The sequence below is a fragment of the Microplitis mediator genome, chromosome 1 (assembly GCF_029852145.1).
Source record: "Microplitis mediator isolate UGA2020A chromosome 1, iyMicMedi2.1, whole genome shotgun sequence".
Lineage (NCBI taxonomy): Eukaryota > Metazoa > Arthropoda > Insecta > Hymenoptera > Braconidae > Microplitis > Microplitis mediator.
The window spans coordinates 21,841,770-21,868,481 of record NC_079969.1 but is presented as its reverse complement, the minus strand read 5'-3'; the positions used below and the strand labels follow the sequence as shown (position 1 = coordinate 21,868,481).

Genomic DNA, 26,712 nt, shown 5'->3' with positions numbered 1-26,712 from the left:
CTCCAATTAATAATTAGTCTAGTGAGTGTTCCAAATTTGATCCTGCCCTATTCATTTCCCTACCATCATAACTTATAATCATCTTGGGTACTAGGTCTTACTAAAACCACTAACACAAATAATATGGCGGATCTGAATTACGGTGATTACTGTCATCTACCGTAATTCACAGTAATTGAAATAATTACAGAATTTTGCGGTAAAATTGTTGTAATTTAACGTTCATGTGCTGCAAGCCTACGGTATTGTACTGTAAAATTGCAGTACTTTACCTTAAAATGAAGTATTGTACTGTACTTACGGTAAAATTGACATATTTGCACCGTAAAACGTCACAGATTGCTGTAAATTACCGTACGGTGCGGCAAATTTGCCATAGCACTACCCCGTATTTTATAGCAAAGTAACAAGTCCTGGTTATCTATAAACTTTCTATGGATTTTCTTAGACGGTGACAAGGTCTCCCTCATAGCCACTTTAGCTTGAAATTAACAGGAATTTGATAATTGAAATTACCGAAATTTGCCGAAAATTTAACAGCAAAAGTTTGAAAGAAAAATTTGCAGTTAATTTTTCCTCAATTTAGCGGTAACTTTCTTTACTAGAAAAAAATCCTAATAAAAATATTCTTGAATTTTTCGTCAATCGTCCGTCAACTTCGGGCTTTTTCGTTTTTGACGACATTTTGTGTAAAACTTTTGAAATGAATTTGCATTCTAATTCGGGTTGTAAATTTACGTGAAATTGTATAGCAAGTTGTTGTATACAAATTGTCGTCAAAATGGAAAAGCCTGAAGTTGACGGACATTTGACGAAAAATTCAAGGAAACTTTTACTAAGCAAATTGTGATATTTTTCTATAAAATTCAAAGGGCTGATTTTCTATAAATTTTGTATGGATTTTCTTAAACGGCGATCTTGGTCAAAACTACGACCTCGATGGGTGAAAGAATTCCAGCACATTAAGAATTTGGATTTTCCCACACGGTGACAAGCCCTGACTTCCTATAGAAATTTTATAAAAATCCTCAGAAATTCTTAAATTTATCACTTTCTCTTTGATTTAAGATTTACGGTCAATAAGGGAGAAAGTCAATCTGTCTTTGGGATCTCAGTGATTGATTTTGTATCATCGGAAATCTGTTAAAAAGGGAAAATTAAAATATTTGGGATCTGGATGATCAATACATCCGTGTAATACACATCCGCTTACATTTTTTCAGTACTCGCGCTTGAAAAGCGACCGTTTTACTCTGCAGGTGCTGCCACCACAAAAATTTGAACTTGCGCATGCGCAGAATGTATTTTTTAGGAGAGGTAGTAATAATAGTGGGAGCAAAAGCCCAATTTTATTCTAGTGGTCATAGTGGATTCTGGGACAAGTTGTCCCGCACAATATGAAGACAGGAAAGATCCAGAGCAACAGAATCAAAATTATTGAGTAATGATAGAATGAATTCATGTCATCCCTAATAACAAAATGTCCAATTTATATTTGTCTAGATAAAAATATTAACAAAAGAGTTGAGTTTAAAGGTAAAATATTTAATTTACTCAATGATTTATATATATTTTATATATTAATGTTAAAAAGTATCATCAATCCGCTGTCATGAGTATGAATGTAGCAGATATGAGACAATTTATGAATTTCGATTAAATAAATCAATGAATTAAAACAATGAAATTTAAAAATATATTTATACGGATTTTGCATTTATCTAAATATGCATTTTTTAATTTTTACTCCACTTACATTTTTTTCATTTGTTCTAAAATTATAAAAATTTACAATTGTCTGCTACATTCACATTCATTCCGCCGTCATATACTCCTAGGCGGCACAAAATAAAATTGTTGACTTTTTGTTAAATTTAAGGCAACAATTTGTTAGAGTGTAACTAATTGTTAACATAAAGTTAACAATTTTTTTTTGTGCCGCCTGGGCTTGTTTATATAATTAAAAAAAAGTCGCGCCCCACTTTTGCATAAATACAAAATTTTATCTTTCGACTCCGTAAATTTCCCCATTTGTCATTACATTAAAAGTAAATAATTTAATTATTTGCATATAAAATAAAATTAAACAACTAAATTTTTTTTTTATAAGCTCTGATTATTTTTTAATATATAAAAATATATAATGAAGCTTGTGAATTTTATTGATTGCGAAATTACAAAACAAAATTAATAATTATCAAGTATAATAATAATTACCTCGTTCGTAATTAAATTAATTTAAATCACTTTGAAAGTGCACTTAATAATTTTATATTTAATTTTTATCATTAATCATAAATAATTTATAAATTATTTATGCAGTAATTTTTCGTATAATAGCACCATCGATATATTAATAAAAACATAAAATAACATATATTTTTTTTTTGATTGTTTACTTTTTAATAAATCATTGATAATTGAAATAAAATCTGAACAATCACAAATATACATTTAAGTAATAAATTAAATACATAAGTTTTGAGTCTGGTCTCCTTGATAATAAGGAGTTTTATAAAGTAAACAATTAATTCTATATAATTATGTACAAAATATTTATCCCGCACTTAATATTTATTATATTTAAATTTAAATTTAAATTTTATAGGAATTTTATTAAGGCGACGATTTAATTTAAAATTTTAAATTTTAAATAATAAATCATTAATTATATTATAAATAATTAATAATTTAATTACAGAGGTGGAGGACCATTGGGGTATTCAACAACTGGAGTAAATGTCCTGGCAATGTTGTTTGAGAGCATACAGCTGTAGTCATCCTCGGCTGTAGGCACCAGAGAAGCAACACCGAGTAATAATAACATCAATGCTTGAATTGGTAAGGAAGCTCTTAATACACGACCTATGAAACGGTATCCACGCACTAATACCGTTCGATCTCTTTCGTCACCACTGAAACAGATGTATAAATAACAAATATTAATTTTAATAATTATATCAATATTTTTTTAAATAATAACACAATCCCCGATTAAGAAAAGATTTTTTTTAAATTTCAATGTTTTTTAATCTTTCTGAATTCTCAAAATTAAAAAGTTTTAGAGCCAGTTTTTCAAATCGAGTTTTAATTACTATTGGTAGTATTTCTATATTTTTATAATATATAGATTAGACCGGTTCAAAAAAATCGACTATTTTCTTTTTTTCTTTAAGGACACACTCAATAGTTTCAGTAGGATAAAAGAAGACGCCTGTTTAAATTTAAACCCTTAATTAATGTCAAGTACTTCCTTATTGCGACTTTCTATTTCCCGTTTAAATAACATGGGAACAAAATTTTAGTTCGGAATTTTATACCTCGGTAATGGTATATTGTACAAAAAAAGCCTAAGACACATTTTTGTAGGAAATTTAACGCTCTACAAAAAAGGTATCTGATGATTTTTTGATAAATCCATCTGTTCAAAAGTTATCTGAACTTAAAGTCAAATTTATAGTAAATTTCGAGATCTTTTTACTTTTCCAGCAGAACTATCAGACTTGTCACAAAATTTCATAGAATCATTTTTGTAGACAATTTTATTCCCTACAAATTGTCTCTGTTAAAATTTATTGAAATTTTGCATAACTTTTCGGTTATTTCAATTTTAATGCAGAGATCTTGAAATCGATCAGAACACTATTTTTTTTTAAGAGCTTGACATTAAAATGAAAATAACTAAAAAGTCATGCAGAATTTGAAAAAACTTTATCAGAAATAATTTGTAGGGAATAAAATTGTCTACAAAAATGATTCTATGAAATTTTGTAACAAGTCTGATAGTTCTGCTGGAAAAGTAAAAAGATCTCGAAATTTAAGATAAATTTGACTTCAAATACCTTTTGAACAGATAGATTTGTCAAAAAATCATTGGAGACCGTTTTGTAGAGCGTTAAATTCCCTACAAAAATGTATCCTGGGCTTTTTTGTACAATACGCCATTATCGAGGCATTAAATTCCAAACTTAAAATTTTTTTTCCCATGTTATTTAAATGGGAAATAGAAAATCGCAATCAGGGAGGACTTAAAATTGATTAAGGGCTCAAATTTAAAGAGGCGTCTTTTTTTTATCCTACTGAAACTTTTGAGGGTGTGTCTTGAAAAAAAAAAGTAGTCGATTTTTTTAAATCGGTCTAATATATAATCGGTCGAATACACCAGTAATAATAATTTAAAGCTGGATTAAAAATAAATTTGTTTTGAAAAACTGTTTCTTAGTAATTGAAAAGTATTTGGAAGTATTCAAGAAAATTGAGTACCGGCAAATGACTAACAGGTAATTGGACTCAGGATTATTGTTATTATTCAATGATTGTTAAAAATTACTGTACATTTCGTCCTTTTTGAGACTTTATCAACTGTTTTAACTTTATGACTTATAATTATTAATTTAGTAATTGTTTATGTGTACTTAGATACTGTTTATTCATTTATTGGGAAAGACATTGTGTCATTTATCATTATTTTGTGTCTCAATAATTCAATTATAGTTCTGACATTTAATGTTTAACCAATTGATTACTTGATAAAGCCCCGAAAAGGACGAAACGTTGTACAATAATTGTTAATAAACATTAAATAATAACAATAATCGTGTCCAATTACCCGTGAGTTATTTGCTGATGTTAGAGAATGGACATGAACCAACATAATTTAAAATTAAGTGCTTTTGAATCATTCTAAATCGCTTCATGGACTGAACTTTTACAATTATTTAGCGATTAAAAGTTTTTCAAAAGTATTCGAAAACTTTAATAATTTCAAATCGTCCCAAATTTTGCTGTAAAATGAGATCCAGCTATTACTTGGTGATTCAAAAGTATTCGGAAGCATCCAAAAAAATAGAGTACAAAGTAAAAAGGGATTCGCTAAAACCAACACATAGCATATGTAAAACGAACGTTTTACACTTATTTGTATGTTATTTTAACATGCCGTGAGCGTTGAAAAAGTTACACGCGTATGTGTCAAAAGTAAGAATTCTTTTGTGGAAGGTCGAGATTATTTTTAACATATTTTGTGTATTGATTTGATTGTGTGTTAAATTGATACTCAAAAGTGTTAAAAATTTAAAACTCCGAATTTTAACACATGCTTTTTTTTACACTTTGACGAATCGTTTTTTACTGTGTATTTTTTAATTTCGTAAAATCTCTCCATTAATCGAAATTTCAGTATTATTTAGTTATTAAAAAAAAATTTCAAAGTATTTTAAAACTATAATATTTTTGAACTCTTCTGAATCTCCGTATAAAACAGAAGTCAATTATTATTAAGTGATTGAAAAGTATTTAAAAACTTTGTGTATTTTTGAATCGTCCCGTCTTTCAACAATTAAAAAATTCGACTATTACTTAGTGATGAAAAATAATTGTCAAGTATTTAGAAAATTGAATAACTTGAAATCTCCCTAATTATTGAATAAGGGGTGATTTGGAATTTTTTAAAAGAATTCAATGCCTAAAAATTATGAGGATTTAAAGTTGGCAGAATTAAAAAGTATTGAAAAAAATTTTTTTTTATCTTTCCAAATCGGTTTTCTTAATCAGGGATATTATTATTGTAAATATTCTTAATTAAAAATACATTATTTGTATAAATTAATAACAACCCAATAATTGTTATTTCAGTTTGTTAATCAATAAAGTGATTAAAATGTGGATTAAATATAAAAAACATACTCAGTACTGGATGATTGACCGTGTAGGCTGGTTGTCGATGAAGCTCCGTCGAGCAGCTATAATTGATAAAAAAAAAAAACACAAACCATAAGGTACAAGTGCAAGTGTCGGTGAGTAATCTAATATTAAAAAAAAAATATAATATAATCTACATATGGCAATTTAAAAATAAAATCTGAATTATTTAATATAAATATAAATATAAATATAAATATAAATATAAATTTAAATTTAAATTCAAATTTAAATCTAAATCTTATTATTATTAAGTGATAATTAGAAAAATTTAATTTATTAATTCAGATTATATTTTTATCAAATATAATTTACCGTGACAACGACAACGGTGCTTCTACGAATGCATTTAAAAATTATTGAATAACTATTTTTTAATAGTTATCAAACACGTACGCGTTATTTTGATAGTCTACTTGCTAAATAATTTTTACTTATGTAATAAAACAGTTTAAGCATTTAATTGTTAAATGAAAAATAAACTGCGATAGCTTACATCGTTAGAGAGTGAGGCAAGTGATGATGAAGTGGCAGCAAGTCCAACTTCTTTAGGGTCTAATCCAAGAGCTGCGCCGAGTTTTAGAGCATATATTCCTGTTAATCGTCGTAACGATTGTAATCTAAGCTTCAGTTCGTGCAAACGACCGCGTATTTCCATACTTTCATCTAATAAATGATGCGCTGACTCTTCGAGTGATACCACTCGCGGTTCACAACGTTCTAAATCACTCCTCAATTCCCTGAAATAATTATTAAAAAAAAATGACTTAATAGAGTGAATTATCAATTGATTAATTAGATGTCAATTAATAAATTAATTACCTGAATTTATTGTACTTTGATTTAATGACATCGACATTGTCTGCTAAGTCAATGGGCTCGTTAGCTTGTATAGAGTTTTCAGTTCTCTCTAGCCAGCTGAGTAGTTCTTCGACTATACGATGAAACTGCTGGTTGCCCATGAGCGCAGACTGCAAAGCAGACTGCCAAGTTCTTGCGGTAGAACAGACTCGGTCCCATCGCGAGTTAGCGGTTCCCAGTCGGTCGCGTAGCTCCTGAGCGCGCTCAATATCTTCCGTGTGGTCCGCGAGGTGCGAGCCGACGATATTCAAACTGATAACGATGCTCTTGTGGCTGTCGAGGTCCAAGAGAAATTCCCGGTGATCTTGAATAATGTCTTCCAGGTCCTCGATGTTACTCGGCGGGGAATGTTGCTCACTTTGTATACCTTCCGCGTACTCTAACCATTTCTCCAGGCGCCAGAGGTCTATGTCCAGTTGCGCCCAGTTACGTCGCGAGCACAGCGGACACGTCAGTCTGCCTTGATCACTGATGAAAAAATATTACTTTTAATTTTTAATTGATTTTTTTTTTTCGTTTTGCAGTTGCACAGCTTTGTTTATTTTTTGCGATAAAAATGTCCTCTTATGCGTAAAAATAAAACAAGCGGAACTACATATTTTTAATAGATTAATTAATTAACATTTGAAATTGTTAAAAGTTAAAAAAAAAGATTGTTAGATAGAGCTAAACTCACTGTTCACATGGAAGAGAGTAAGCGTTGACGAGAGGCGACCTGTCAATGATAAAGATTTCCAAAAGAATTTATTAGTCACGTTCCATCATGCATTTTCCACCATAAAATTGTGATAAAGTAAAACATATCACAAATCGTAAAGACAAATAAAGAAATAAAATAAAAGATAAATTAGTAATTCACTGAGTAAAAGGAAAAGAAATAAACTGACCTTATTTCGCGTATTTGTTGCTCGCGAGCTCGCGCACGCACAAGTATACTTTCATAACGGCCAGCTAGCTCATTAACTTGGACAGTTTTTGCTACCTCATCATTTAATTTACCATCCTGAGTCAGTAGACCATGTAGATGCTTAGCCAATTCAATGGCTGATTGACAACTTCCGATTAGTTTTGCCTAATAAGTAATCAATCAATTAATTAATTAATTAATTAATTAGTGTTTAAATAATTTTATCATCACAAATAACTTACGATATTTTTAGCTGCTGAAGCAAGTCCAGGTCCAGGAACTGGTTCAGGCGTGACAGCATCCTCCAGTTCCTCGAGCGCATTGCGACATTCACTCAGAGCCGATTGCAATTCAATCAAATAAGCATCACATGAAGTCATTCTTGTCAATCGCGGTAGCGTGTCCACTTGAACGGCGCTGTCCTGCTCAAACTTCAAAGTTTCCACTTGAACCGCTTCATCAACTTCCATTTTATCATTTGATTCTTCAAACTTAATTTTTAGTGCAGCCACTCGGCTTTTTATGTCCTGCCAAAGCAGCTGGTACTCATCGACGAGTTCTTGGACAGCCGGAACGTCAGTCGCCGCGCAATCCTGCATTACAATTAACGCCAGTTCATCGGCGCGTTGCAGTGTCCTGCTTTGTACAGCTAATTCTTTCTCGATCTCCATTATTTGCTGTTGTCTGCGTCTCGTTGATACTTTTTGCTCTAAATGCTGCACTTGAGTTAATTTAACGTCAACCTGAGTAAGTCCAACAACCGCGGAACCGTGGGCTGTTATAAATTCACGATAAGCTTTCTGTTCGCGTTTTAGAGCCGAAATGATTGATTCGGCTCGCGGTTTGAGTGCTTGCCATCGATCTAAAAGTAACCGCACATCAGACGTAAGTGTTTTTAAGTTCTCAGGTTCCAATCCACTTTTAGCGAGCCTACTATAACTTTGCTCGAGAATCATCAGCGCGGGTTTATGCGCATCTAAATCTTTTAAAATCCTTCTGGTCTTTGTTAGCATTTGCTCACTGTCTTCTTTACTCGTCTTATCTAAGCCTCCTTCCAATGCCAACAATTCCGTTTCAGTATCCGCAATCCACTGCTCTTGCTCTTGCTTAACTTTATCCAACTCCTGGACTAATTTCCAGGCCATCATTATTTTACGTTTACGATCAGCGGATCTTACACACGTTGACTTCCATCGTTTCTCTAGACCCTTCATACCAGTTTTTATTGGATCAGTATTGAATGAGGCCTTCCAAGCATCGCAGTCGTTCAATAATATTTCACAAAGATTAAGTACTTCTCCAATTTTACCGCTCTCGGCTTCAATAGTTTTCTGAAGCATCTCATGATCCTCCAATTTCTTATCAATTGTACTCTGGGCCTTCGATTCAATAATAAATGCCTCCGTGAGTTGGAGCTCAACTTTACCCAGCCATCCGCGGATTTCCGCGATACTTTTCTCCAGCAAGTTCATCGTCTGCATCAAATCCAGCAGCTTTGTTGTTCTAGCTTTGCCGGCATTCATAAGTCGCGCCCACCTCTCATCGATGTCATCCAGGGACTTTTTAATCAGCACTTTATCCTCAGCATCCGCGACATCAATCAAGTCCTGGCCCGTTGAATGCAGCCACTCTAGCTCTCGTTGTTTGAGAGCCATCTCAGCATGTAGTTCGCCTTCCAGTCGTTTCAAAGCTTCTTCAGGCTCTTCTAGAGTGGTCGCGTCACAGCTATTGATCCGTGTCTCTGCATCAGTAACCCAGACAAAGAAACGCGTCAACCTTTTGTCCCACTTGCCTCTTAAACTCAACCGCTCTCCAAGTTTGTAAACCAACAATGCGAGCTGGTGTTCGAGATCTCCATGTTGCTGCCAAAGCAATGAGTTATGTTGGTTCAAACTCTTCATGTCCGAAGGGGAAAGACACTCGCGAAGCTGCTCAGTGGTAACTCCAAGGGCTTCTAACTGACTAGGTGCGTCGTTAAGCTTCGCCCTCAACTGATTCAACGAATCCAATTGTTGTTTAACATACTGGAGATTACTCGACGTATTATGGAACGCAGCGCTTATTGTTTTACTTATTTCTTGGAAGGTTTTGCTAACAACAGCAGTCTGTTCAACATGTTGTTCATTTAATTTACGTATCCTCAATACAAAATCACGCCAAGTTTCCAAACTAGCCCGTAAATTTGTTATTCTTTGAGTATTTGCCGCGTGTTCCATGCGAATTGAAACAGCCAGCGCTTCTTCGCATTCGACTAACAACGACTCCTGCTGTACAGACAGTGAATTTATTTGCGTTTCTCCAATCGGTAGTTTTTCAAGCAACGATTCTATTTTAGATATTATTTTATCTAGTCTTCTTACATGAATGAATCTCAACTGCAATCGACTTTTCTCACGCTCAATATCCTTCAGCCATGATAACAATTTGCTCATATCCATCTTGTACTTGTCCCAAGCAGTCAAACGATCACGGACAGATGCATGTCTGTCCATAATCTTGGACAACGTTTCATTGTGAAGATTTGTCAGTATATTAAACTGCTCAGCCACTGACAAATCACGTCCCTTCTCAGCCCGTATTGAGAGTATCAGGTGCTGCTGATCAGTCAGCAGATTTTTGTGGACTTCGCACAAGTTTCTGTGCTCTGACAGCCCATTGTAGTCACCCGGCATGTCATTGGACAGAAACTCTTGGACATGTGATAAGTATTCTTGCCACAGGCGTAACGCTGCTGCGACATCTTCTGATCTGACTAGTCTAGCAGACAATCTGTGATACTGTTGGAAGGTTTCGCGGAAAACTCGCTGCCATAACTGCAGTACATCAACAACCGAAGTCTCCGTAGTTGTTACCTCAAGTGCGCGGTCTTTTATTGACTGTAATTGTGGCTCGGTACGTGTCAATGCTAGCAAATGATTCCGTAGAAGATTCAATTGTTCTTTAGACTCGCCTTGACCCACTGTTATAAGACTCTGCAATATTATTAATTTAATTATTTATTATTTACTATTTATTGTTGCATTGACAATAAAAATTATATACTAGTATTGGGAATATTCAAGACTATTTAGACGTAATTGCCGCTAAATTATATAAACAGTTGTATTTGTTTTGTTTATTCACTATTATTTAATCGTTACAAATGTAAAGTTTTAGTTAAGTACGATAGGATACGATGAGAAGGCGTTTAAACACTAGTATTTCACTCAGTTAATCCAACTCTCATTCAGTTTTCTCGGAGAGTTATAGAAGTGGATAGTTTTTGGTATCGTGACCAATGTAAATAGCCACGTGTTAGTGGGATCTATAAGTCCTTCGACCTTGACACAACAAATTGTTTAGGAACTACAATTAAAATATATGCCCTCGTGCGAGGATGATTGAGTTGTGCCAAGCACCCACTGCGCGTAAAGTACTAACCCTGAAGAGTGATATAAGTAATACCTTACTCATGTATTTACTTTACTCATTTTTTTTTAAATAATATATATATACATATACATATTTTTATAGATCCTTGGGAATTTTTTTTAATTTTCTAATAGCCTTGAATATTAATTTAAAAGAGCCCTCTGGTTAAAATTTAAATTTATTTGAAGTAAAATGAAAAATTTAACATATCAATTAATTAACAAATTAATAATTTAAAAAAAAATATATTGGTGACACTATTTGAACATGTGGATCATAAATTTAATTTATTTGACTTTTAAATTAACTTTTAACACTTTCGTTTCCGATGTCACAAGTCTGGCGGTCGGAGAATTAATTTTTTTAGTGACGTCTTAACTGCTGTACATCAAACATGTCATAGAAATAAAAAAGACGCGTAATTATTCAAATACATAAAAATACTGTAGAAAATTTTGGTGTTAAAATGACCCCCGAGAATTCTTACACGGCTGTGTAGTTTTAATTAATAAGCAACAAATAATGTTGAAAATTTTTAACTCACACCCTCTAAATTTAACTCTATATTTGGTGTAATTTACAAACCAAAATTTTTACACCGAGTTCAAAAATTTTTTACTAGAAGCTTTAAAAAAATTTCCGTATTTTGACCAGAGGATTTTCTTTGTATTTAAAAATATGAACTGAGAAGGAATAATTTAAAAAATAATTACCTGCTGTACAGAATCTAAGAAATTTTTAGTTTGACACAAGTCCCCACGTGTCAGCTCTTGATTGAGCGCACGTGCGTCCGCAGTATCCGCGAGTGTTGACAGCGTCTCGCGGACATCCTCAAGCCGGCGTCCCAGTGCCTCGACTTCGCAGTGTAGAGGTCCATTGCTGTCTAGTCCTACGTCTGATGCAATTTGTGCTACCAGACCACGTAATTCCGCCAGACGTTCTTTGTGTTCCGCTAAAGTTTCTTCGCAAACCTGAAGTATAAATAGAATTCATTAAAAATTAATTTTAAAAAATCTGTAAAACGGTTAACCCTGTGGGCCAACCCCAAAACTTCCCGCTGTTTTTGAACTCTCTGAGCTCGAAACTTAACAGACAAATTTTATTTAATTTTTATTTTTCGTATAACTTGTAAACTACTAGAGCGATCGACTTCAAAATCTAATCAGTTCTAAGCCTTAGTGAGCCTTTTCTATTACTGATACATTCAAATCGGTTAATTTATTTCAAAGATATCGTCGGTCAAAAAAAGTTTACACACACACATACGGCCGGAAGTCCATCCGAAAATAGTCAGAATAGTTTCTTAGGACTTCAAAACCTTGAGATCTGATAAAAATGCGATTTTCGAAAATCGGGAAGTTAAAAAAAAAAACAATTCCATTAAAATAACAATAATAAAAATATATAAATATATCAGCTACTTGGTATTCGCAAAAGATGTTAAAACATCGGGTTAGTATTCTTGGTCATACAGAGATATATTTATAGATCGGTATTTTCTGGTGTGTCTACATGTGAGAATATGTAATTTATCGTTAAATGTATACTGTCTCCCTAATTCCTCTCTAATTCCATACCACACGGAAATAATATTGTTTTATTTAACATAACACACTTGTATGACATTAACCGGCTACTTATAAAGCTTCAATACCAACAATAATAATGATACTAATAAATAAAAAAAAAAAAAAAAAAGATTAGTCTATTGACCGTTGGGATTAAAAAGAACTTACACGAAAATATATTTACCATTATAATAATATTTAATTTTAAATTCCTTATCGATCTTTCAATCTTTCGCGGTAAAAAATAATACAAGTAATTTTCCGCGGAAATTCTAACACGTGACCTAAATAACTCAAGCACTCTTTTATGCAGGCAAATAAAATTTTAAAAATATTACTCGTTACGTATTTATGTAAGAAAAAAAAAAGTAAAATAAATATACCTTGAGTTCTTCTGGTGTGCACATTATCATAGACTTCAAACATTCTTAAAAAAATTACAAATCACGACACATATTTTCTCTTACAAATATTATTCAGTATTACAATGGACAATAGAATAAATATAATATTTATGTGTAAATATATGAAAACTAGGTTTTGAAGGAGACTAAGTAAAACGACATACGAGTAGTTTCACTACTTTGTTTCGCTCAATGTAATTTCGCACATGTGCGCAAGTTAAATGAAAATACCGCGTAGTGTTGTAAATATATAGACATAAGTTAAGCTCAGTATAAAATCCCGCTTGCGTACAAATATATACATACATATATATATATATATATATAAAACAACTATACACGTGCTTACAAATAGTAAATTCAATGAATAGTCTCATCAATCATCCATTTAATTAAATTAAATTATTACTATTCCTATTACATCTGACAGTTTGAAAATTCTCAGACACTAATACACCAGAAAATGTCAAATTATTAATATCAATTACTAAGCCACTAGAATGTAAATAATTAGTAATTAATTAAATGAAAACTGTCAGCTAAATTACAAATTTTTAAAAAAGTAAAAAATGATTTTTAAAAAACGAGAGCAATAGCCGCGTACTAGCGTACGGTCATGGACCAGACTGGCGGCTGCGGGATCGATGGGCGACTCGCGCCACCAAGAATAAGCGAGACAGAAAATAGGATAAATATATAAAGTGAGTAAGTAAAGAGCGAGAAAGATTTTTTAGAGAGGGAGTAACGCTGACGTCTGCCGCACCCCATGCTCCTGTTGCTTTTCGAGGGTTGCTCTGTTTCGTGTATGTGCTCTATCTACTTTCATTTGAAACATAATAGTTATATATATGTATATAACACACGTAAAAATATAGTACGGATGGGAACGTCAAATAGACGGACGATCCCTTGACATTCGGGGATGTGATGACACATCGGGCTTCAGTATCGATAGCGTCCCCCTCTTAGTAATTTAAGATAAGAGAAAAGTAACCGGGGGTGTGTATCTTTTTTTGACGCTATCCAGTTGACCTTTGATAAATTTCCATTAACGTAATTTTTAAAAATATCTTGTTTATTTGTCCGTGAGAAGATTATTTTAGTGTCGGCGTAAAGTAAACGTCTTAAATTATTTTTTTAAACAAAAATCCGGGTCACTATGGAGTAAATAGAATTAAATCTCGGTACGGTGTTTACAAATAATGTTAGAAATTAAATGTGTTTGAGGTCGCGCTAAAAATGTTAATATGGGATATGAAATATGTGATAGACAATATAAAATTGTATGAACAAAATAATGACCTTGACTTGTTTCAAAGCTTCTTCGGGAGGTAGATTAGTAATGCTGCCCATTTGGGTGTCTACCCAAGCTTTTACAGCAGCACTTGAGTCTCTGTATTGCTCCCACAGTCTTACTGCGTGTTGATATTTTGTACAGAGAGCATCTAATTCCGATCTTGTGTCTTCCCAAGCTTGAACTGCTTCATTTACCGCCGCGTTAACGCGCTCGCTTACTTCTTCGGTGCAGACTTCTAGAAGAGGCTCCGCTGCTTTGCGTAATTCGCCTATCCAGGCCTCACGTGTTCCCAAATCACCATTTAATCCCTAATTAAGATTAAAAGAAAACATAATTAGTATACATATCAAGTTAAAATATATATTTATTTCTCAATTAAATGATTATGGTAATTAATGTTAATTTATCTTTACTTTATTTATCAATTTGATAAATAATTTATAATTGATAATTACATTCTTTTTATCCGTGACATACATTTGTGAATTTATAAATATTTAATAAATAAAATTTTCTTAACTTATATATATATTCAAGTTTGAAATATAAATAAAAATGACTTGGGACGGACTGATAAATTTATTTTCTGATCTTACGTCATAGGAAAAGATCAGCGCATAGAAAACATGAGTCTCGATATAATATTATTACATTTCCGTATTTTAATACCACGCGTCATTGATATATATATTTATATATATTTTCTATTCGGCACGCAGTCTCAATTATTGCTCTATTACGTTGCGCATTCGACTTTTAAATTGTTAGTTGTAATTACAATAATTTATTGCAAACTTAATTTAACCGTAACGATAAAAAAATATATACATATATATTTGATTTTATATTTTTTTTTCTGCATTAATGTCTTGATTGAAATGTAGAAAATTTTAATACAGTTTATTAATAATTTTTTTTTTAAATCTCAAGTAATTTTAAAACAATCGCTAATGTTTGGTGGACACACTTTGGCATGCAGGTCACGAACGTAGACGCTCTGCATCCGGTATCCATAAATAGTTCATTAAACTCGACGATCTGGGTGATAATATTTATCGGCTATTGAACAATTATAAATTTATCAAGGAAAATTTTGATCCTGAAGTTAACAGACACTGAGCAACTTTGGGATTTAAAAAAAAAAAAAAAAAAAAAACTAAAAATATGCACATGTAGAAAATTAAAAAAACTATAGGTGCAATTTTTTAAAATATTTTTTTTTAAACAAAATCTAAAAATTATGAGACGTCGGCTAACTTCAGTATCATGGAAAATTCGTTTTTTATAAAACTCCCAGCAAAATTTTAAACGTCAAAATTTTTTCGGTAAAAAGTCAATCAATTTTTTCACTTTTATCGTGGGGCAGAAAATTTTTATTTGACAGATTAATGAAAAGGTATGAAAAAAAAAGTATATAGAGCTTCATTTTACGGAAGTTATGTTTCCGGTTTGCGAGCATAACTTCTCACGAAGGAATTTTCGTACCGCCTAATGACAGCCACCAAGAAACTGATAGTTTACTAGAGAATTTAATTCTTTTAAGTATAAAATGTATTTAAATATACATGTATATCTTTACATATATATATTTTTGAAATAAACCTAAAGAACCCGGAAGCGCAAGTTAAATACCGTCAACTTTAATGATCCGCATGAGCATACCTTAAATATTTTATTTAAATCCTTTGGCTCCACTTGATTCACTCAACTGATAAATTTATTAGATCTATTGTCTTACTAATAAGTAATGACCCCAGTACATAATATCAGTATCAATATCAATAACAATCACGGCACACGTGTAACAAAAGGTGCGACTAAAAAATGAGCACTATCACTTCGAACGGTTCGATGAATACTGACAGACTCAATCAACTAGTCTAGAAATAAACCATCACGCAGCCGCTCTTCTATCAGTTCACAATAATTTTTCATCTCCAAAAAATTAGTCATAATTATTAAAAAAATATAAATTATTTATTTATCCGATCACTTGTTCACCACCAAATCCTCAATCTATAGATCAATAATTTTATTCCAATAACTAAAATATTTATAAATAGCGATTTCAATAAATAATCTGACGGGCAATTTGATAAAACTAAAAAGATAGGGTCACCCTAAATACTGTAAGTGAACACTTGGTAAAAATTTGAATTTAAATAAAAAAAAAAAAAAATAAACATAAATATAAACTGACCCGTAACGCGTTGAGTGTAAAACTGATAGGAGACCAGCAAAATTCAAGTAACCGAAGCGATAAAAGCATTACGCAGGCGCAAAAAACTTTCTTTGCATTGCATTACCCAGTTCGAAAAAAATTATTATCTTTTAAGTAAATACTTAAATATATTTACATACTTCACTAAATATTTATGATTAATTAATTGGTTATTAACTTTTATTATCGTAACAATGCAATATGAAATATTAAATATTTAAAATTTAAATTTTCTTACTTCGAGATGTTCGGTAGCCTTGAGAAGTCGCTCGTAGTCGACTGACCCCTGGATAGCGAGGATCTTCATCATGTGGTCAGCTTCTTGTACTGATTGTTGAACCATTTCTAACTGACGTTCAAAACGTCTCCAGAGACTCAGTCTGCTCTTTAGAAGTGACAGCAGACGTGTGCAACGCGACTCCAGGTCAGTGTTGGTGTCCTGGAGGGTGGAAATATCTCGTTCGATGCTGACTGGGGAGACGGAGACTCTCATGCCGCCGGGGACTGTGTGCAATAATTGTCTGAGGCCCATCAGGTCTTTCCATAGAATCGCCAACTCGTCGGCGACTTGGGAGCATCGTTTGACACCACCTTCGACGACGTCGCTGCCGTGCTTCTCGCAAGCTTCGCATTGGTCTAGAATCAATGATTGTCGGGCGTGGGCTTTGCGGACGCGAGTCAAACCGCGTTGGAGAGCTTGCAGACGTTCTTGTACCAGTTGCGCGGCATCTAATTCTTCTCGTACTTGACTTTCCATGCGCCCGGCGAAGGACAGCAGAACGTTCACCTGCTCGCTTTCTGCGGCAGGAAGCATTCCTAGTTTTACTAGCTCGTCTTGGATTATGCAGACGCGTTCAAAGAGCACTGAGAGACGACCCACGTAGAGCACTAGCTCGTCCTCAGTTTTTAGTACGCCGTGGAATCCTTCAACTGTTGTGCGCAATTCGCTTAGTTCCCGTTCTAGGAGTCTTAGTTTCTCGTTTATTGGCGTGTCTTCCGAGGAAATTGTATCGGCGACAGCTTTTTGGATTGTTTTTATTTTTGTCGACACTCGGTGCCACCGGTCTTGGAATTCTCCGTGGAATTGACGCTGTATCATCTCGTCTGATAGTGGGATCACGCGCAATCCTTGTTCGAAGCAATTGGTCGCTTCATTTCTCAAGTTATTATGGACTTCATATTGTGCTTTTATTTCCTATTTAAATAAAATATTTTTAATCAATTTTTTTTTCCCAACTGAAATAAATAACAAGTCGTTCGTTCATTCAAAAATTTCGAATACATTTTTTTTGTCTGTTGCCTAATTAAAAGGCGGAATTTTCGGTCCCTTTAAAAGTAATAAATATTTTATTTATTTTTAGTTCTTACTGTCGATTCATTTCACATATGAGCTTTCAAGACGTTTTTTATAATTTTAGTTTTATAAAATATTTTCAAGTCTGAGATAAAAAATAAAAAATAGAGATAATTTATTTTACTTTAAAATAGTAAAATTTTTATTAAAAAAATTATTAATACGATTTTGAATTTTAAATGATTGAATGGGTTTAGAATTACAAATTTTTTCAACCGCAAATTAAAATTCAGCATTGAAAAAAATGAAATAAAAATTATTTTTTATTCATGAGGCTAAAAAAAAAAATTTTAAACTAGTGTTATTAATTATTTAGATTTTTTAAAATAAACTCCAAAGGTCAATTAGAAGTTTGATAAAAAGTTTCCGAGTACCCGTGTTTAAAAAAAGATCTGTAGGCTTTTTAATTGGCTTACTGCCAAATCCAATAGAATTTGATCTCTTGAAAGCACAATCTCAAACTCGCGTCTCTATACATTAATTATAAAAACACACAAGTAGCCTTCAATAAATTAAAGACGATAAATAAAATAAATAAAAAAAAAAGATAACTTACCCAGAATTGACGCATATGGCCGTCCCAATTATTATTCAGAGCATCGAGTTCTCTTTCCGCTGTCGCCATCCAGTTTTCGAGCCGGTTAGTCAGCACTTCGTGAGTTCCCCAGCTATCGCGGAATGTTAATAAACATCTCAGTGACGAGTCTACATTCTCCTGAAGCTGACTAATAACATCCAGTGATTCACGATAACGTTCCTCAAGGTCCTCAATGTCCAGGAGTTCCTGAAGACTGTGAACCAGATCAAACAATTGGACCAGCCGCGCTTGATGCATTGCAATGTCCGAAGACAACGATTGATATAACGAAATATATTGATCGTAATCCGATGAAGTGACCGTTTGTAAATCAGGAATTCGTTGATGGGCGATCTGAAGCCATCCGCGTTCTTCTTTGAATCCCTGCTCAAGCAGCATCCACCTCGAAGCAGCCAATGACATCTGCTGCGCTCGCGACGCCGCTTGATCCAGCAGAGAACCCGCGCGACTGTGCAATTCTTCATGAAATTCCGCGTGTTTTGTACGGGTTTCACTGTCCAAATTATTTTCCAGTGACTCGAGAATCGCTCGGCAGTGGTTCAAATTAACAAAGAACTTCCGGTGCTTCTGCATTTCTTCCTGAAGATGCTCGAGACTTATCACAGATATCGGACTCGCTAAAAGATCTTCAGCAATGTCCGTTATCTGGGCGAATTCCTGCAATGTTTGTTCATATTCTTCTGCTAGAGACATCAGTTGAAGCAAACGTTCACGTTCCACATTAATATTGTGCTCGATAGTCAGCGTTAATTCATGAGCTTGATAAGTCTCATCTGGTACCGACCTACCGGGATAACTTTTCAATAAATCTCTGACAGCTGCTATAAGTTTATTTGTATTACACATATGAGAACGATTTGTATTCTCTAGTTTATCCAATTCTTCTAACTTCCTCACTGTTGATTCCTCGCTTTCTATTATCATGCTCAGTTGGCTTAATTGTTCTTGGACCAACCTAAGAAATAATTAACCATATTAACCAATTTTTTTATCGGACCCATTAAATATTAACAATAAAAAAAAATCTTACCTGTATATATTTTCAACTCCCTTCAAAAATTCATCCCACTTGGAAAGCTCAGCAGTGACATGTCTCTCCTCATCCCTGGTAACATCTCCAATAGCTTTGACCTGATCAACCAATGAATCCATGCACTCATTGACCTTCTCACGGTCTTCAGTGGGATAAGCAGACTCCACTTGCTTCCAAGTTCTTCTTAACTCTTTAATATTATCTTCCACATGATTAACTTCATCCTTCAACTCGACATACACCCGAGTATCTTCGTGGGAAGGTCCTCGAGTTGGTTCTCTGCTCACGAAAACTCGGTACTCAATAGTCTCCAGCCACGTGGAAATCATTTCTACAATCGTGATCAAAGTTTCATCAACGATAACAATATTCTGCTCTTCAACGGCATTCTTTAAGTGTGATAAATTTTTCTGTATATTCAAAACACGTTCTTCAACATTCATGGGCTTTGAAAAGTCCTCTAGACTCGCGATATGTAAAATATTTGACAGGTAGCAAGTTTCGTTGACATTCTGTAGATTTTTAAGACGATCAATTACTATTTTAGCTGTCTGCGTGCGCTTAAGAACTTGGGGACGCTGATCATGTCTTTCGGCAGCAATAAATTGCTCACTTTGAGATCTGCGTGACGTGGAAGGACTTCTGGGGCTTGGAGCACCGAAACCCGGCTCAGCAATTGCTTCTGCATAAGATTTAACTTCAGGGAGTTTATTTTTCGCGGCAAGAACAGATTCCATTGGTGAAAGAACTTCTTCGTCGGTATCCATTGGCTCTGGAGTCTCTATTTTAATACTCGGGCGATCTCTACGCCGTGCGATGCTCTTCTGAACTTGCATTGAGACCGCGAACTCATCTCCTTTTGAACTAGTACCCACAAGTGTCTCTTTAACTTTAAAAGACTCGCGTGATTGCGCTCCCTCCAAAGTGGCTTTTAATTTTATTTCCTGAGCATCAGAATCTCGTCTCTGCTGATGGTCCACTTTTTTAATGTCTAAATCTGTGTAAATTTTACCAACTGTCACATTATTTTGATCATCAATTCCGATTTCACGTTCTTTTGAACCTTTTCTAGCAACATCTGAGTACGATAATTTTATTACCGCGTCTTTTGATCCTCCTGATTGACTAACGATTGATTCAAATCGTTGAATGTCTTTTTCATTTGTCGAACTAATTTCATCAGTAGGTTTAACTGCTTTTCTTTTATTTTTTTTCTTAGGCCGTTTACGAGCTTTATCGATTGTGGGGTCAGTGAGCTCGCTAAAGTCTTCTGAAATCGTGGTATCGTGAGTAATGTCAGTTGATTCACTTTCTTGAATTGTTGGTTCCGTAATAGTATTGTCAGATAAATCAATAGTCGCCTGGACATGAATTTCGAATGACGATCCATCAGACGTCAATTCTTTATCAGGAGTTTCAATTCTCTCTCTTTCTACTTTCGCTTCTTCAATCATTTCTTTATTTTCCACCAGCTGCATAGACTTATCCGTACCCGGACTAGCTTTGGTGATTTTTTCTTCAACAACCAATGGACCAGGTCTTTCTACTTCTTTTATTAATTCTTGTATCGGCGATGTCGCGGTTTCTTGAGTGACAGGCACATGAGTCTCAGGCATGGTCGCAACTTCTGTAGAAGACACCGAAGTTTGCTGTGCGACAGAAACTACTAAAACAGGTTCTGTGTCTTGTCCAGCAGCTTCCAAAGTCTGAAGACTTATTTCCGCAGCATCCGGAATACTTTGAATGCCTTCTTCTGCAGTCGGAATCAATTCTTGAGTCTGAATCTGCACAAAAGTATCTGAAGTTTCTATTTTATCCGGAGTTATCGTCTGTGATTCTTCTTCGACAGTTATTTTATCTTCTAAACTAGTTTCCTCTTCATGTTTATGTTCGTGTTCAGGTTCGGGACTTGTTTGTGCGACTGACTCGACAGTAAACTCGGGAGTAGTCTGCACTTCGATTTCAACACGCGGGGTTTCTTGTGGCGTAGTTTGCGTTTCCATAGCAGCGACTGTTACTTGTTCGATCAAGTTTGTCTGCACTTCGAAGTCACCCGTCGCGACTGGCACACGCTCCACTGGACTCGCTGGTTTGCTAGTTTGAACATCAATCTCAACAGCTTCAATTTCTCTCACTTCTGGCGAAGTTTGTACTGCCATTTCTTCTAAAATAACTTCTTGCAATTGTGACGGCGAAGTTTGTTGCTCAACATCTTGAGTTTCGGCCACCCTCGGGATTTCTGTGTCTACTTTTTCTGCCTGTACTTCAACTTGATCCGTTTGCGTATCAATTTCCGTGGTGATCGCAGATTCAATAGGTGAAGTTTGTACTTCTGAAGTCTCAACTTTTACCGTCTGCACATCAATCTCTTCAGTTTCTTTGACTTTAACTTCATCTGGAGCTGCTGATGTTACAACCATTTTTTCAGATTCAATAGGACTTGTCTGTACACCTTCTTCTTCTTTTGATACTTCTGGTGTCTCAGTTTGTACAGACAAATGTTCTTTTTCTGGTGACTTAATTTCTGATGTCTGAATTTCAGTATCGAGAACTTGAGTAGGCGATGTTTGAATTTCAGTATTAATTGTTTCGTGTTCTGTTTGTATTTCTTGTTCAATTAAACCAACACTAACATTGGTCTGTAATTGTAACTGTGGTTGTAATTGTGGTTGTAGTTGTGGTTGTAGCTCAGGAGAAGTCTGTAATGAACTATCTCTAAGCGATTGAAGTTCAGCGGGACTAGCAGATACATCGCGTGTTTCATAAACTGTCTGAGTATCGATTTCTATAAACTTTTTCTCTCCAAACTCTTTAATATCTCCTTGAACTGGTTCACTAACTTCAATTCCACTAGCTCTAGTATCTCTCTCTTCACTTTTATCATCTTCGAAATTAATTTTTTGTTTCTTCTTCTTCTTCTTTTTCTTTTTGGTCAACTCATCTCTATCCAGTGCAATAGAACCTTCTTCTACTGTGGTACCACCCTCAGGCTCGTAACCTGCGGATGTTTCCCGTGGACTCGAGAGTGTCAATGAAGTCTCAGTTATTTCTAAAACATCAGGCTGCGGTTGTTCGCTAATTTGTTTTGGCGATTCCGACATCGGAAGATTTAAATCCACAGACTCGGCGATCGTCGTAGCAATAGAACTGCCAGATTCTTCACTGACAGATTTACCACCAGTATCTTCATCTTTGCGTCTCTTCTTTTTTCTGCTCTTGCGACTAGATGTCGTCTCAGCGTCGCTTTTTTCCGTCGGTTCGTTCTCTGGGACTTGACTCACCTCCCGTTCAAAAGATTCTAAACCACTAGTTTGAATTATTTTATCCGGAATTATTTCAACAGTTTCAACTTGGGTCGGCAATCTGATGTCGACGTTTTCTTCAATAACTCTGTAAACATCATCAGGTCGCTCGGCTGTTGTTTTAACGGCAACAAAAGCGCCAGCCTCATCCTGGCTCTCATTGATCAGCAACGAAATTTCAACCTTGTCAATAACCGCCTTAGAATCTTTTAAAACAGCTCCATCAATCTTATCCTCCGACTTCCTCGACCGTCTTGATGAATCGTCAGATGGCCGTGGTGTCAACAGTTCTGCTGGTGATTCCCCTAACTCGGGTGGCGTTTGATCGGCAGATGGTACTGATGATTGTTGTTGTTGTTGTTGTTGTCGTGACTCTAATGTAATAATACTCATTTTACCAGTTGGTTCTACAGTGCTGCTATCGTCTGCGTGCTGTACTACTTCTACCGTGCCTGCATCTAATTTCATATTAAAGCTTTCTTTCATTATTGCTGGTAGTACATCAACAGACTTACAGGCATTCTCGTTCGTTACTGGTTCACCATCTACTGGCGCATCAGTAATCGGTAACTCTGCTACCTCGGATCTTTTATCTTCATTATCATCACCATCAGCAGCAGGTATTTCAAAGTTCGACTGAAAAATTTCACGTTTTTCAGCGTCAATGAAATTTTGACTTAATTTTATTGACGTTATTTCATTTACCTTCATTTGTTCCAGTTTTTCAGGACTATCCACAATTATTGCTGAGTCTAAAACAACTTTTTCTTCATCTGTTTCAATAATTTCTTCAATTTTAGGCCTATCTTCCATAATTTCGATACTATCAGGCGTTAATTCACGAGCTTTGGGTCCGAAGAATGGTCCCTGAGTGTCGCTATCAATTTCCGTAGCTTTCGAAACCTGTATCACACTTTTGTTATCTTTTGAAAAGGATTTCTGTTCTTCTTGTTTCACGACATTGATACTTATATGCGGAATATCTTGTTCATCAATCTCTACTTCTTCAGGCTCTTCAACAACTTCTTCAGACATCGTTTCCTTACCATCAATAATAGTAACTTTACGAATAGTTCTTCTGGTCTTTCGTATAACTCTCCTAGTAACTTGCTGGACCATCGCGTGAACCGTCGAGGTCTTGGTTTGATACGCGCCTTCCTCAATAGTAACATTGGACCCATCTTGAGCGATTCCCAAGGATTCTGGCTGGATATCCTCGAGCTCTCCTTGGATAATTCTGTGTGTAAACTGAGGTGTAGTTTCAAACTGTTCAACACTCACGACTTCTCCCGGAGCACCTCCGGTAGTTATTTTACCGCCGTATGTTTGCTTGGCTGCCATTTCAACACTACCGTCAGGTCGCGTGCGAGTGACAGTGACTTGTTGGCTCCGCATAGTAGCTTCCGAAAACGCTTGGACACTTGGGACATCTCCAGACACACTTGACATCGAGGTGATGTGCTGTTGCGTCGACTGACTTGTCACCAAAGTCCTTCGTAACTTCCTTACAATAATTCTCTTGGTTCCGTCAGCATCAACAACAACTTCAGTGGTGACGTCATCCGGTTCCGTGAGAACAGTTTCAAATGTCTGAGGTGCCGCGTGCTGAATACTTAACTCTGAAGTCGCGCTTTGCTCTGCTTTCGCGTCCTGGTACTTCATATCAACGACAATGTCATCAGCAGAATGGTCTTGGGGAATAAATTGTGAGGTAGAATGTGAACTGGGAATATTTTTCGTAGCTATTTCAATAACTTCATGAGTATCGTCTGCTGTTTTGTATATTTTTATAGACTCTTGTGTCGATTTAACCCCCTCGTCTATTGATACCTGAACAGGAATCGATTGCATTTCAAGAGGCTCTACATCAAACTCTGTAATTTGTGATGTTGATGTTTGTTTAGTTAATTGTATCGGTTTATTTTCATTATCTATCATTAAACTTTGTCCAGTTTGTAAGGACACGTCTGCCCATGACATTGTGCCCTCATCTGCTGAATGTATCGAGGGCGCTTGGTCAAGTGTTATGTCATCATGATCAGCCATCTCTTCGGACGCTTGTGCAGACTCTTCTTCTTCAATTTCCTACAAAAAAAAATTCAAAAAAATATTTTTTTTTTCCTTGTCTTTTTATTTTCTAGTCCATTGACGGCATTATTAATGACCATGATGACATTTACTTAATTAATTACATTAAAAAAAAATTTTTTTTGCAATTAATATGAAATAATAAAAATAATAATAATATTTGTAAAAAAATGATTGATGTTAAGATGAAAAAATGTAATAAAATTATTCAAATATTAAACCAATAATTTTATTGTACAAATAAGACAGTAAATAAAAATAAGGGGGAGAGTGATGATAATATTTTAATTTATGAAAAAAAAGGTTACAGTATGTAATAATTAATAATAGACATTCTATATATGTATTATACATGCACGTATTACAACCATCACCTTATAATTAAACAGTAAACAATAAATAATTGTACTTTATTTTATTAAAGTGCCCAACAAGTAAAACAAACAGTATTAATATAAACAAAGTAAAAGTGAAGATACGAAACAGTATATAGCGCTATAACTACGAACAAAAATAAAAATAATTAAAGTGATAATAAATTAATGTACAATAATTATTCATTAGCAAAATTATAAAGAGAAGTCAACGTGAAAGCAAGTCCCGCATCCATGCGCGATATCCCAATTTAACCCTAGTCAACACCTGGATTTTTTTATGACAAACATAGAAGAGTCTAGGGGATTAATTGTATTTTTATGATACCAGCATCGAAACTCGAAGTTTGAGTGTCGCTACAGACAGTCGAAAGAAGCTAACAAGTAAATAGTGAATGCATTTAGTCAGCAGACAGAAACAAACTTGTTTCGTCCTTTGGGAACAAACAATAGTAAATTAAATACCGAGGAAGGAAAGAAGGATATTATAATTCACGTGTAGAATTTCCAATGGTGAACACGCGGATTAGAACGTCCTATCTTCCTCCGTGGTCTGTATACAATTTTTTGCCAAATCTGTACCTGAAAGTTTAAATATTTACCTCTGTTTGTGGGAAAAATGGCGCATGCACTATTTTTTTATCATTTATTTTCTCATAAAAGAAAAGAACGAATTTCTTCCCTTTAAACAGGGCGGGAATTTAAACTTTCAGTCCAGATATGATGAAAAAATAATATTTCTGCCCGCTGATTGAAGGCATTCGCAATTTAAACTCAGATACTTGTCATTTGATTAATAGTAATTTTAGACCATTGATTTTATTTGCGTAAATGACAGTTCTGACTGTGATTAAGTTTTATAAAAATTAGTGTGAATAATAAATAGTATTTATAGTTTTTGCTTAATTATAAATTGCAAATGACAATTTACGCTTACGCTAATAGTTGATGACACCATTGCTCTTAAATTAACTTGTTTCTGACTGGCTGCTGACAATGAAACTTTAAGTTCCAATGCAAGTAATCATGGAAAATATTGTGTGTAACTCAGGATGAAACACGATTTCAGACTGCGGTTAATGTCAGCCAACTTCACCTTGGTCTGAAATTGTTTTGTTTCATCCCTTGTCACACAATATACTATTTAAGTCAATACAAGTATTTTATTATTAATTAATGATTATTAACTTATTAAGAACAAGAATACTTCTGTCTTTTTAAAATATTCACAATCCGCTGGGAGTTAAAATTTTATTTTGAGTCGGAAATCGCGTACACTTTCAATGCAATTTTTTTTTTTTTAAATAATGTAATTAGAGATTTATTTTTTTAAAGCTTTTACTCATAAATTAAATTGCAAATAATATATTTATTATTTAAATTCTCATGATAATTATTTTACTTATTAAATTTTTTTGAAAATATTGAAACAAAAAATAAGAAATCTTTTTTTAAATAGCAATTAAAATTTTCCTAAATATAATTAAACAATAAAAAATTTACCGTACTCAAGATAAAAAAGTAAATCATTTCCCGCGCCCCATTTTGGCAGTAGTATAATTCACAGAATTCGTTATTTAGAAGACAAAAATAT

At 34.3% G+C, this 26,712-nt stretch overlaps 1 protein-coding gene across 11 annotated transcripts in view; it reads right to left on the bottom strand.

Annotated features, from left to right (window-relative positions):
- Window positions 1-2,312: 2,312 nt before the first annotated feature.
- Window positions 2,313-26,712, bottom strand: part of LOC130674540 (muscle-specific protein 300 kDa) — an 80,399-nt gene continuing 55,999 nt past the window's right edge. For 6 of the 11 annotated variants that reach the window (XM_057479904.1, XM_057479896.1, XM_057479947.1 and 3 more), the window contains 12 exons: window positions 19,352-24,741; window positions 18,280-19,276; window positions 16,608-17,564; window positions 14,154-14,456; window positions 11,593-11,850; window positions 7,711-10,440; window positions 7,449-7,633; window positions 7,238-7,276; window positions 6,523-7,029; window positions 6,197-6,440; window positions 5,686-5,741; window positions 2,315-2,915 (listed from right to left, as the gene is read on the bottom strand). In XM_057479904.1, coding sequence (XP_057335887.1) covers window positions 2,696-2,915; window positions 5,686-5,741; window positions 6,197-6,440; window positions 6,523-7,029; window positions 7,238-7,276; window positions 7,449-7,633; window positions 7,711-10,440; window positions 11,593-11,850; window positions 14,154-14,456; window positions 16,608-17,564; window positions 18,280-19,276; window positions 19,352-24,741 — 11,886 coding nt within the window. In that variant the 3' untranslated portion in view covers window positions 2,315-2,695. Of the gene's footprint in view, window positions 2,916-5,685; window positions 5,742-6,196; window positions 6,441-6,522; window positions 7,030-7,237; window positions 7,277-7,448; window positions 7,634-7,710; window positions 10,441-11,592; window positions 11,851-14,153; window positions 14,457-16,607; window positions 17,565-18,279; window positions 19,277-19,351; window positions 24,742-26,712 lie in introns of all 11 variants that reach the window. The other 5 variants (XM_057479926.1, XM_057479964.1, XM_057479973.1 and 2 more) reach the window with 5 other exon arrangements.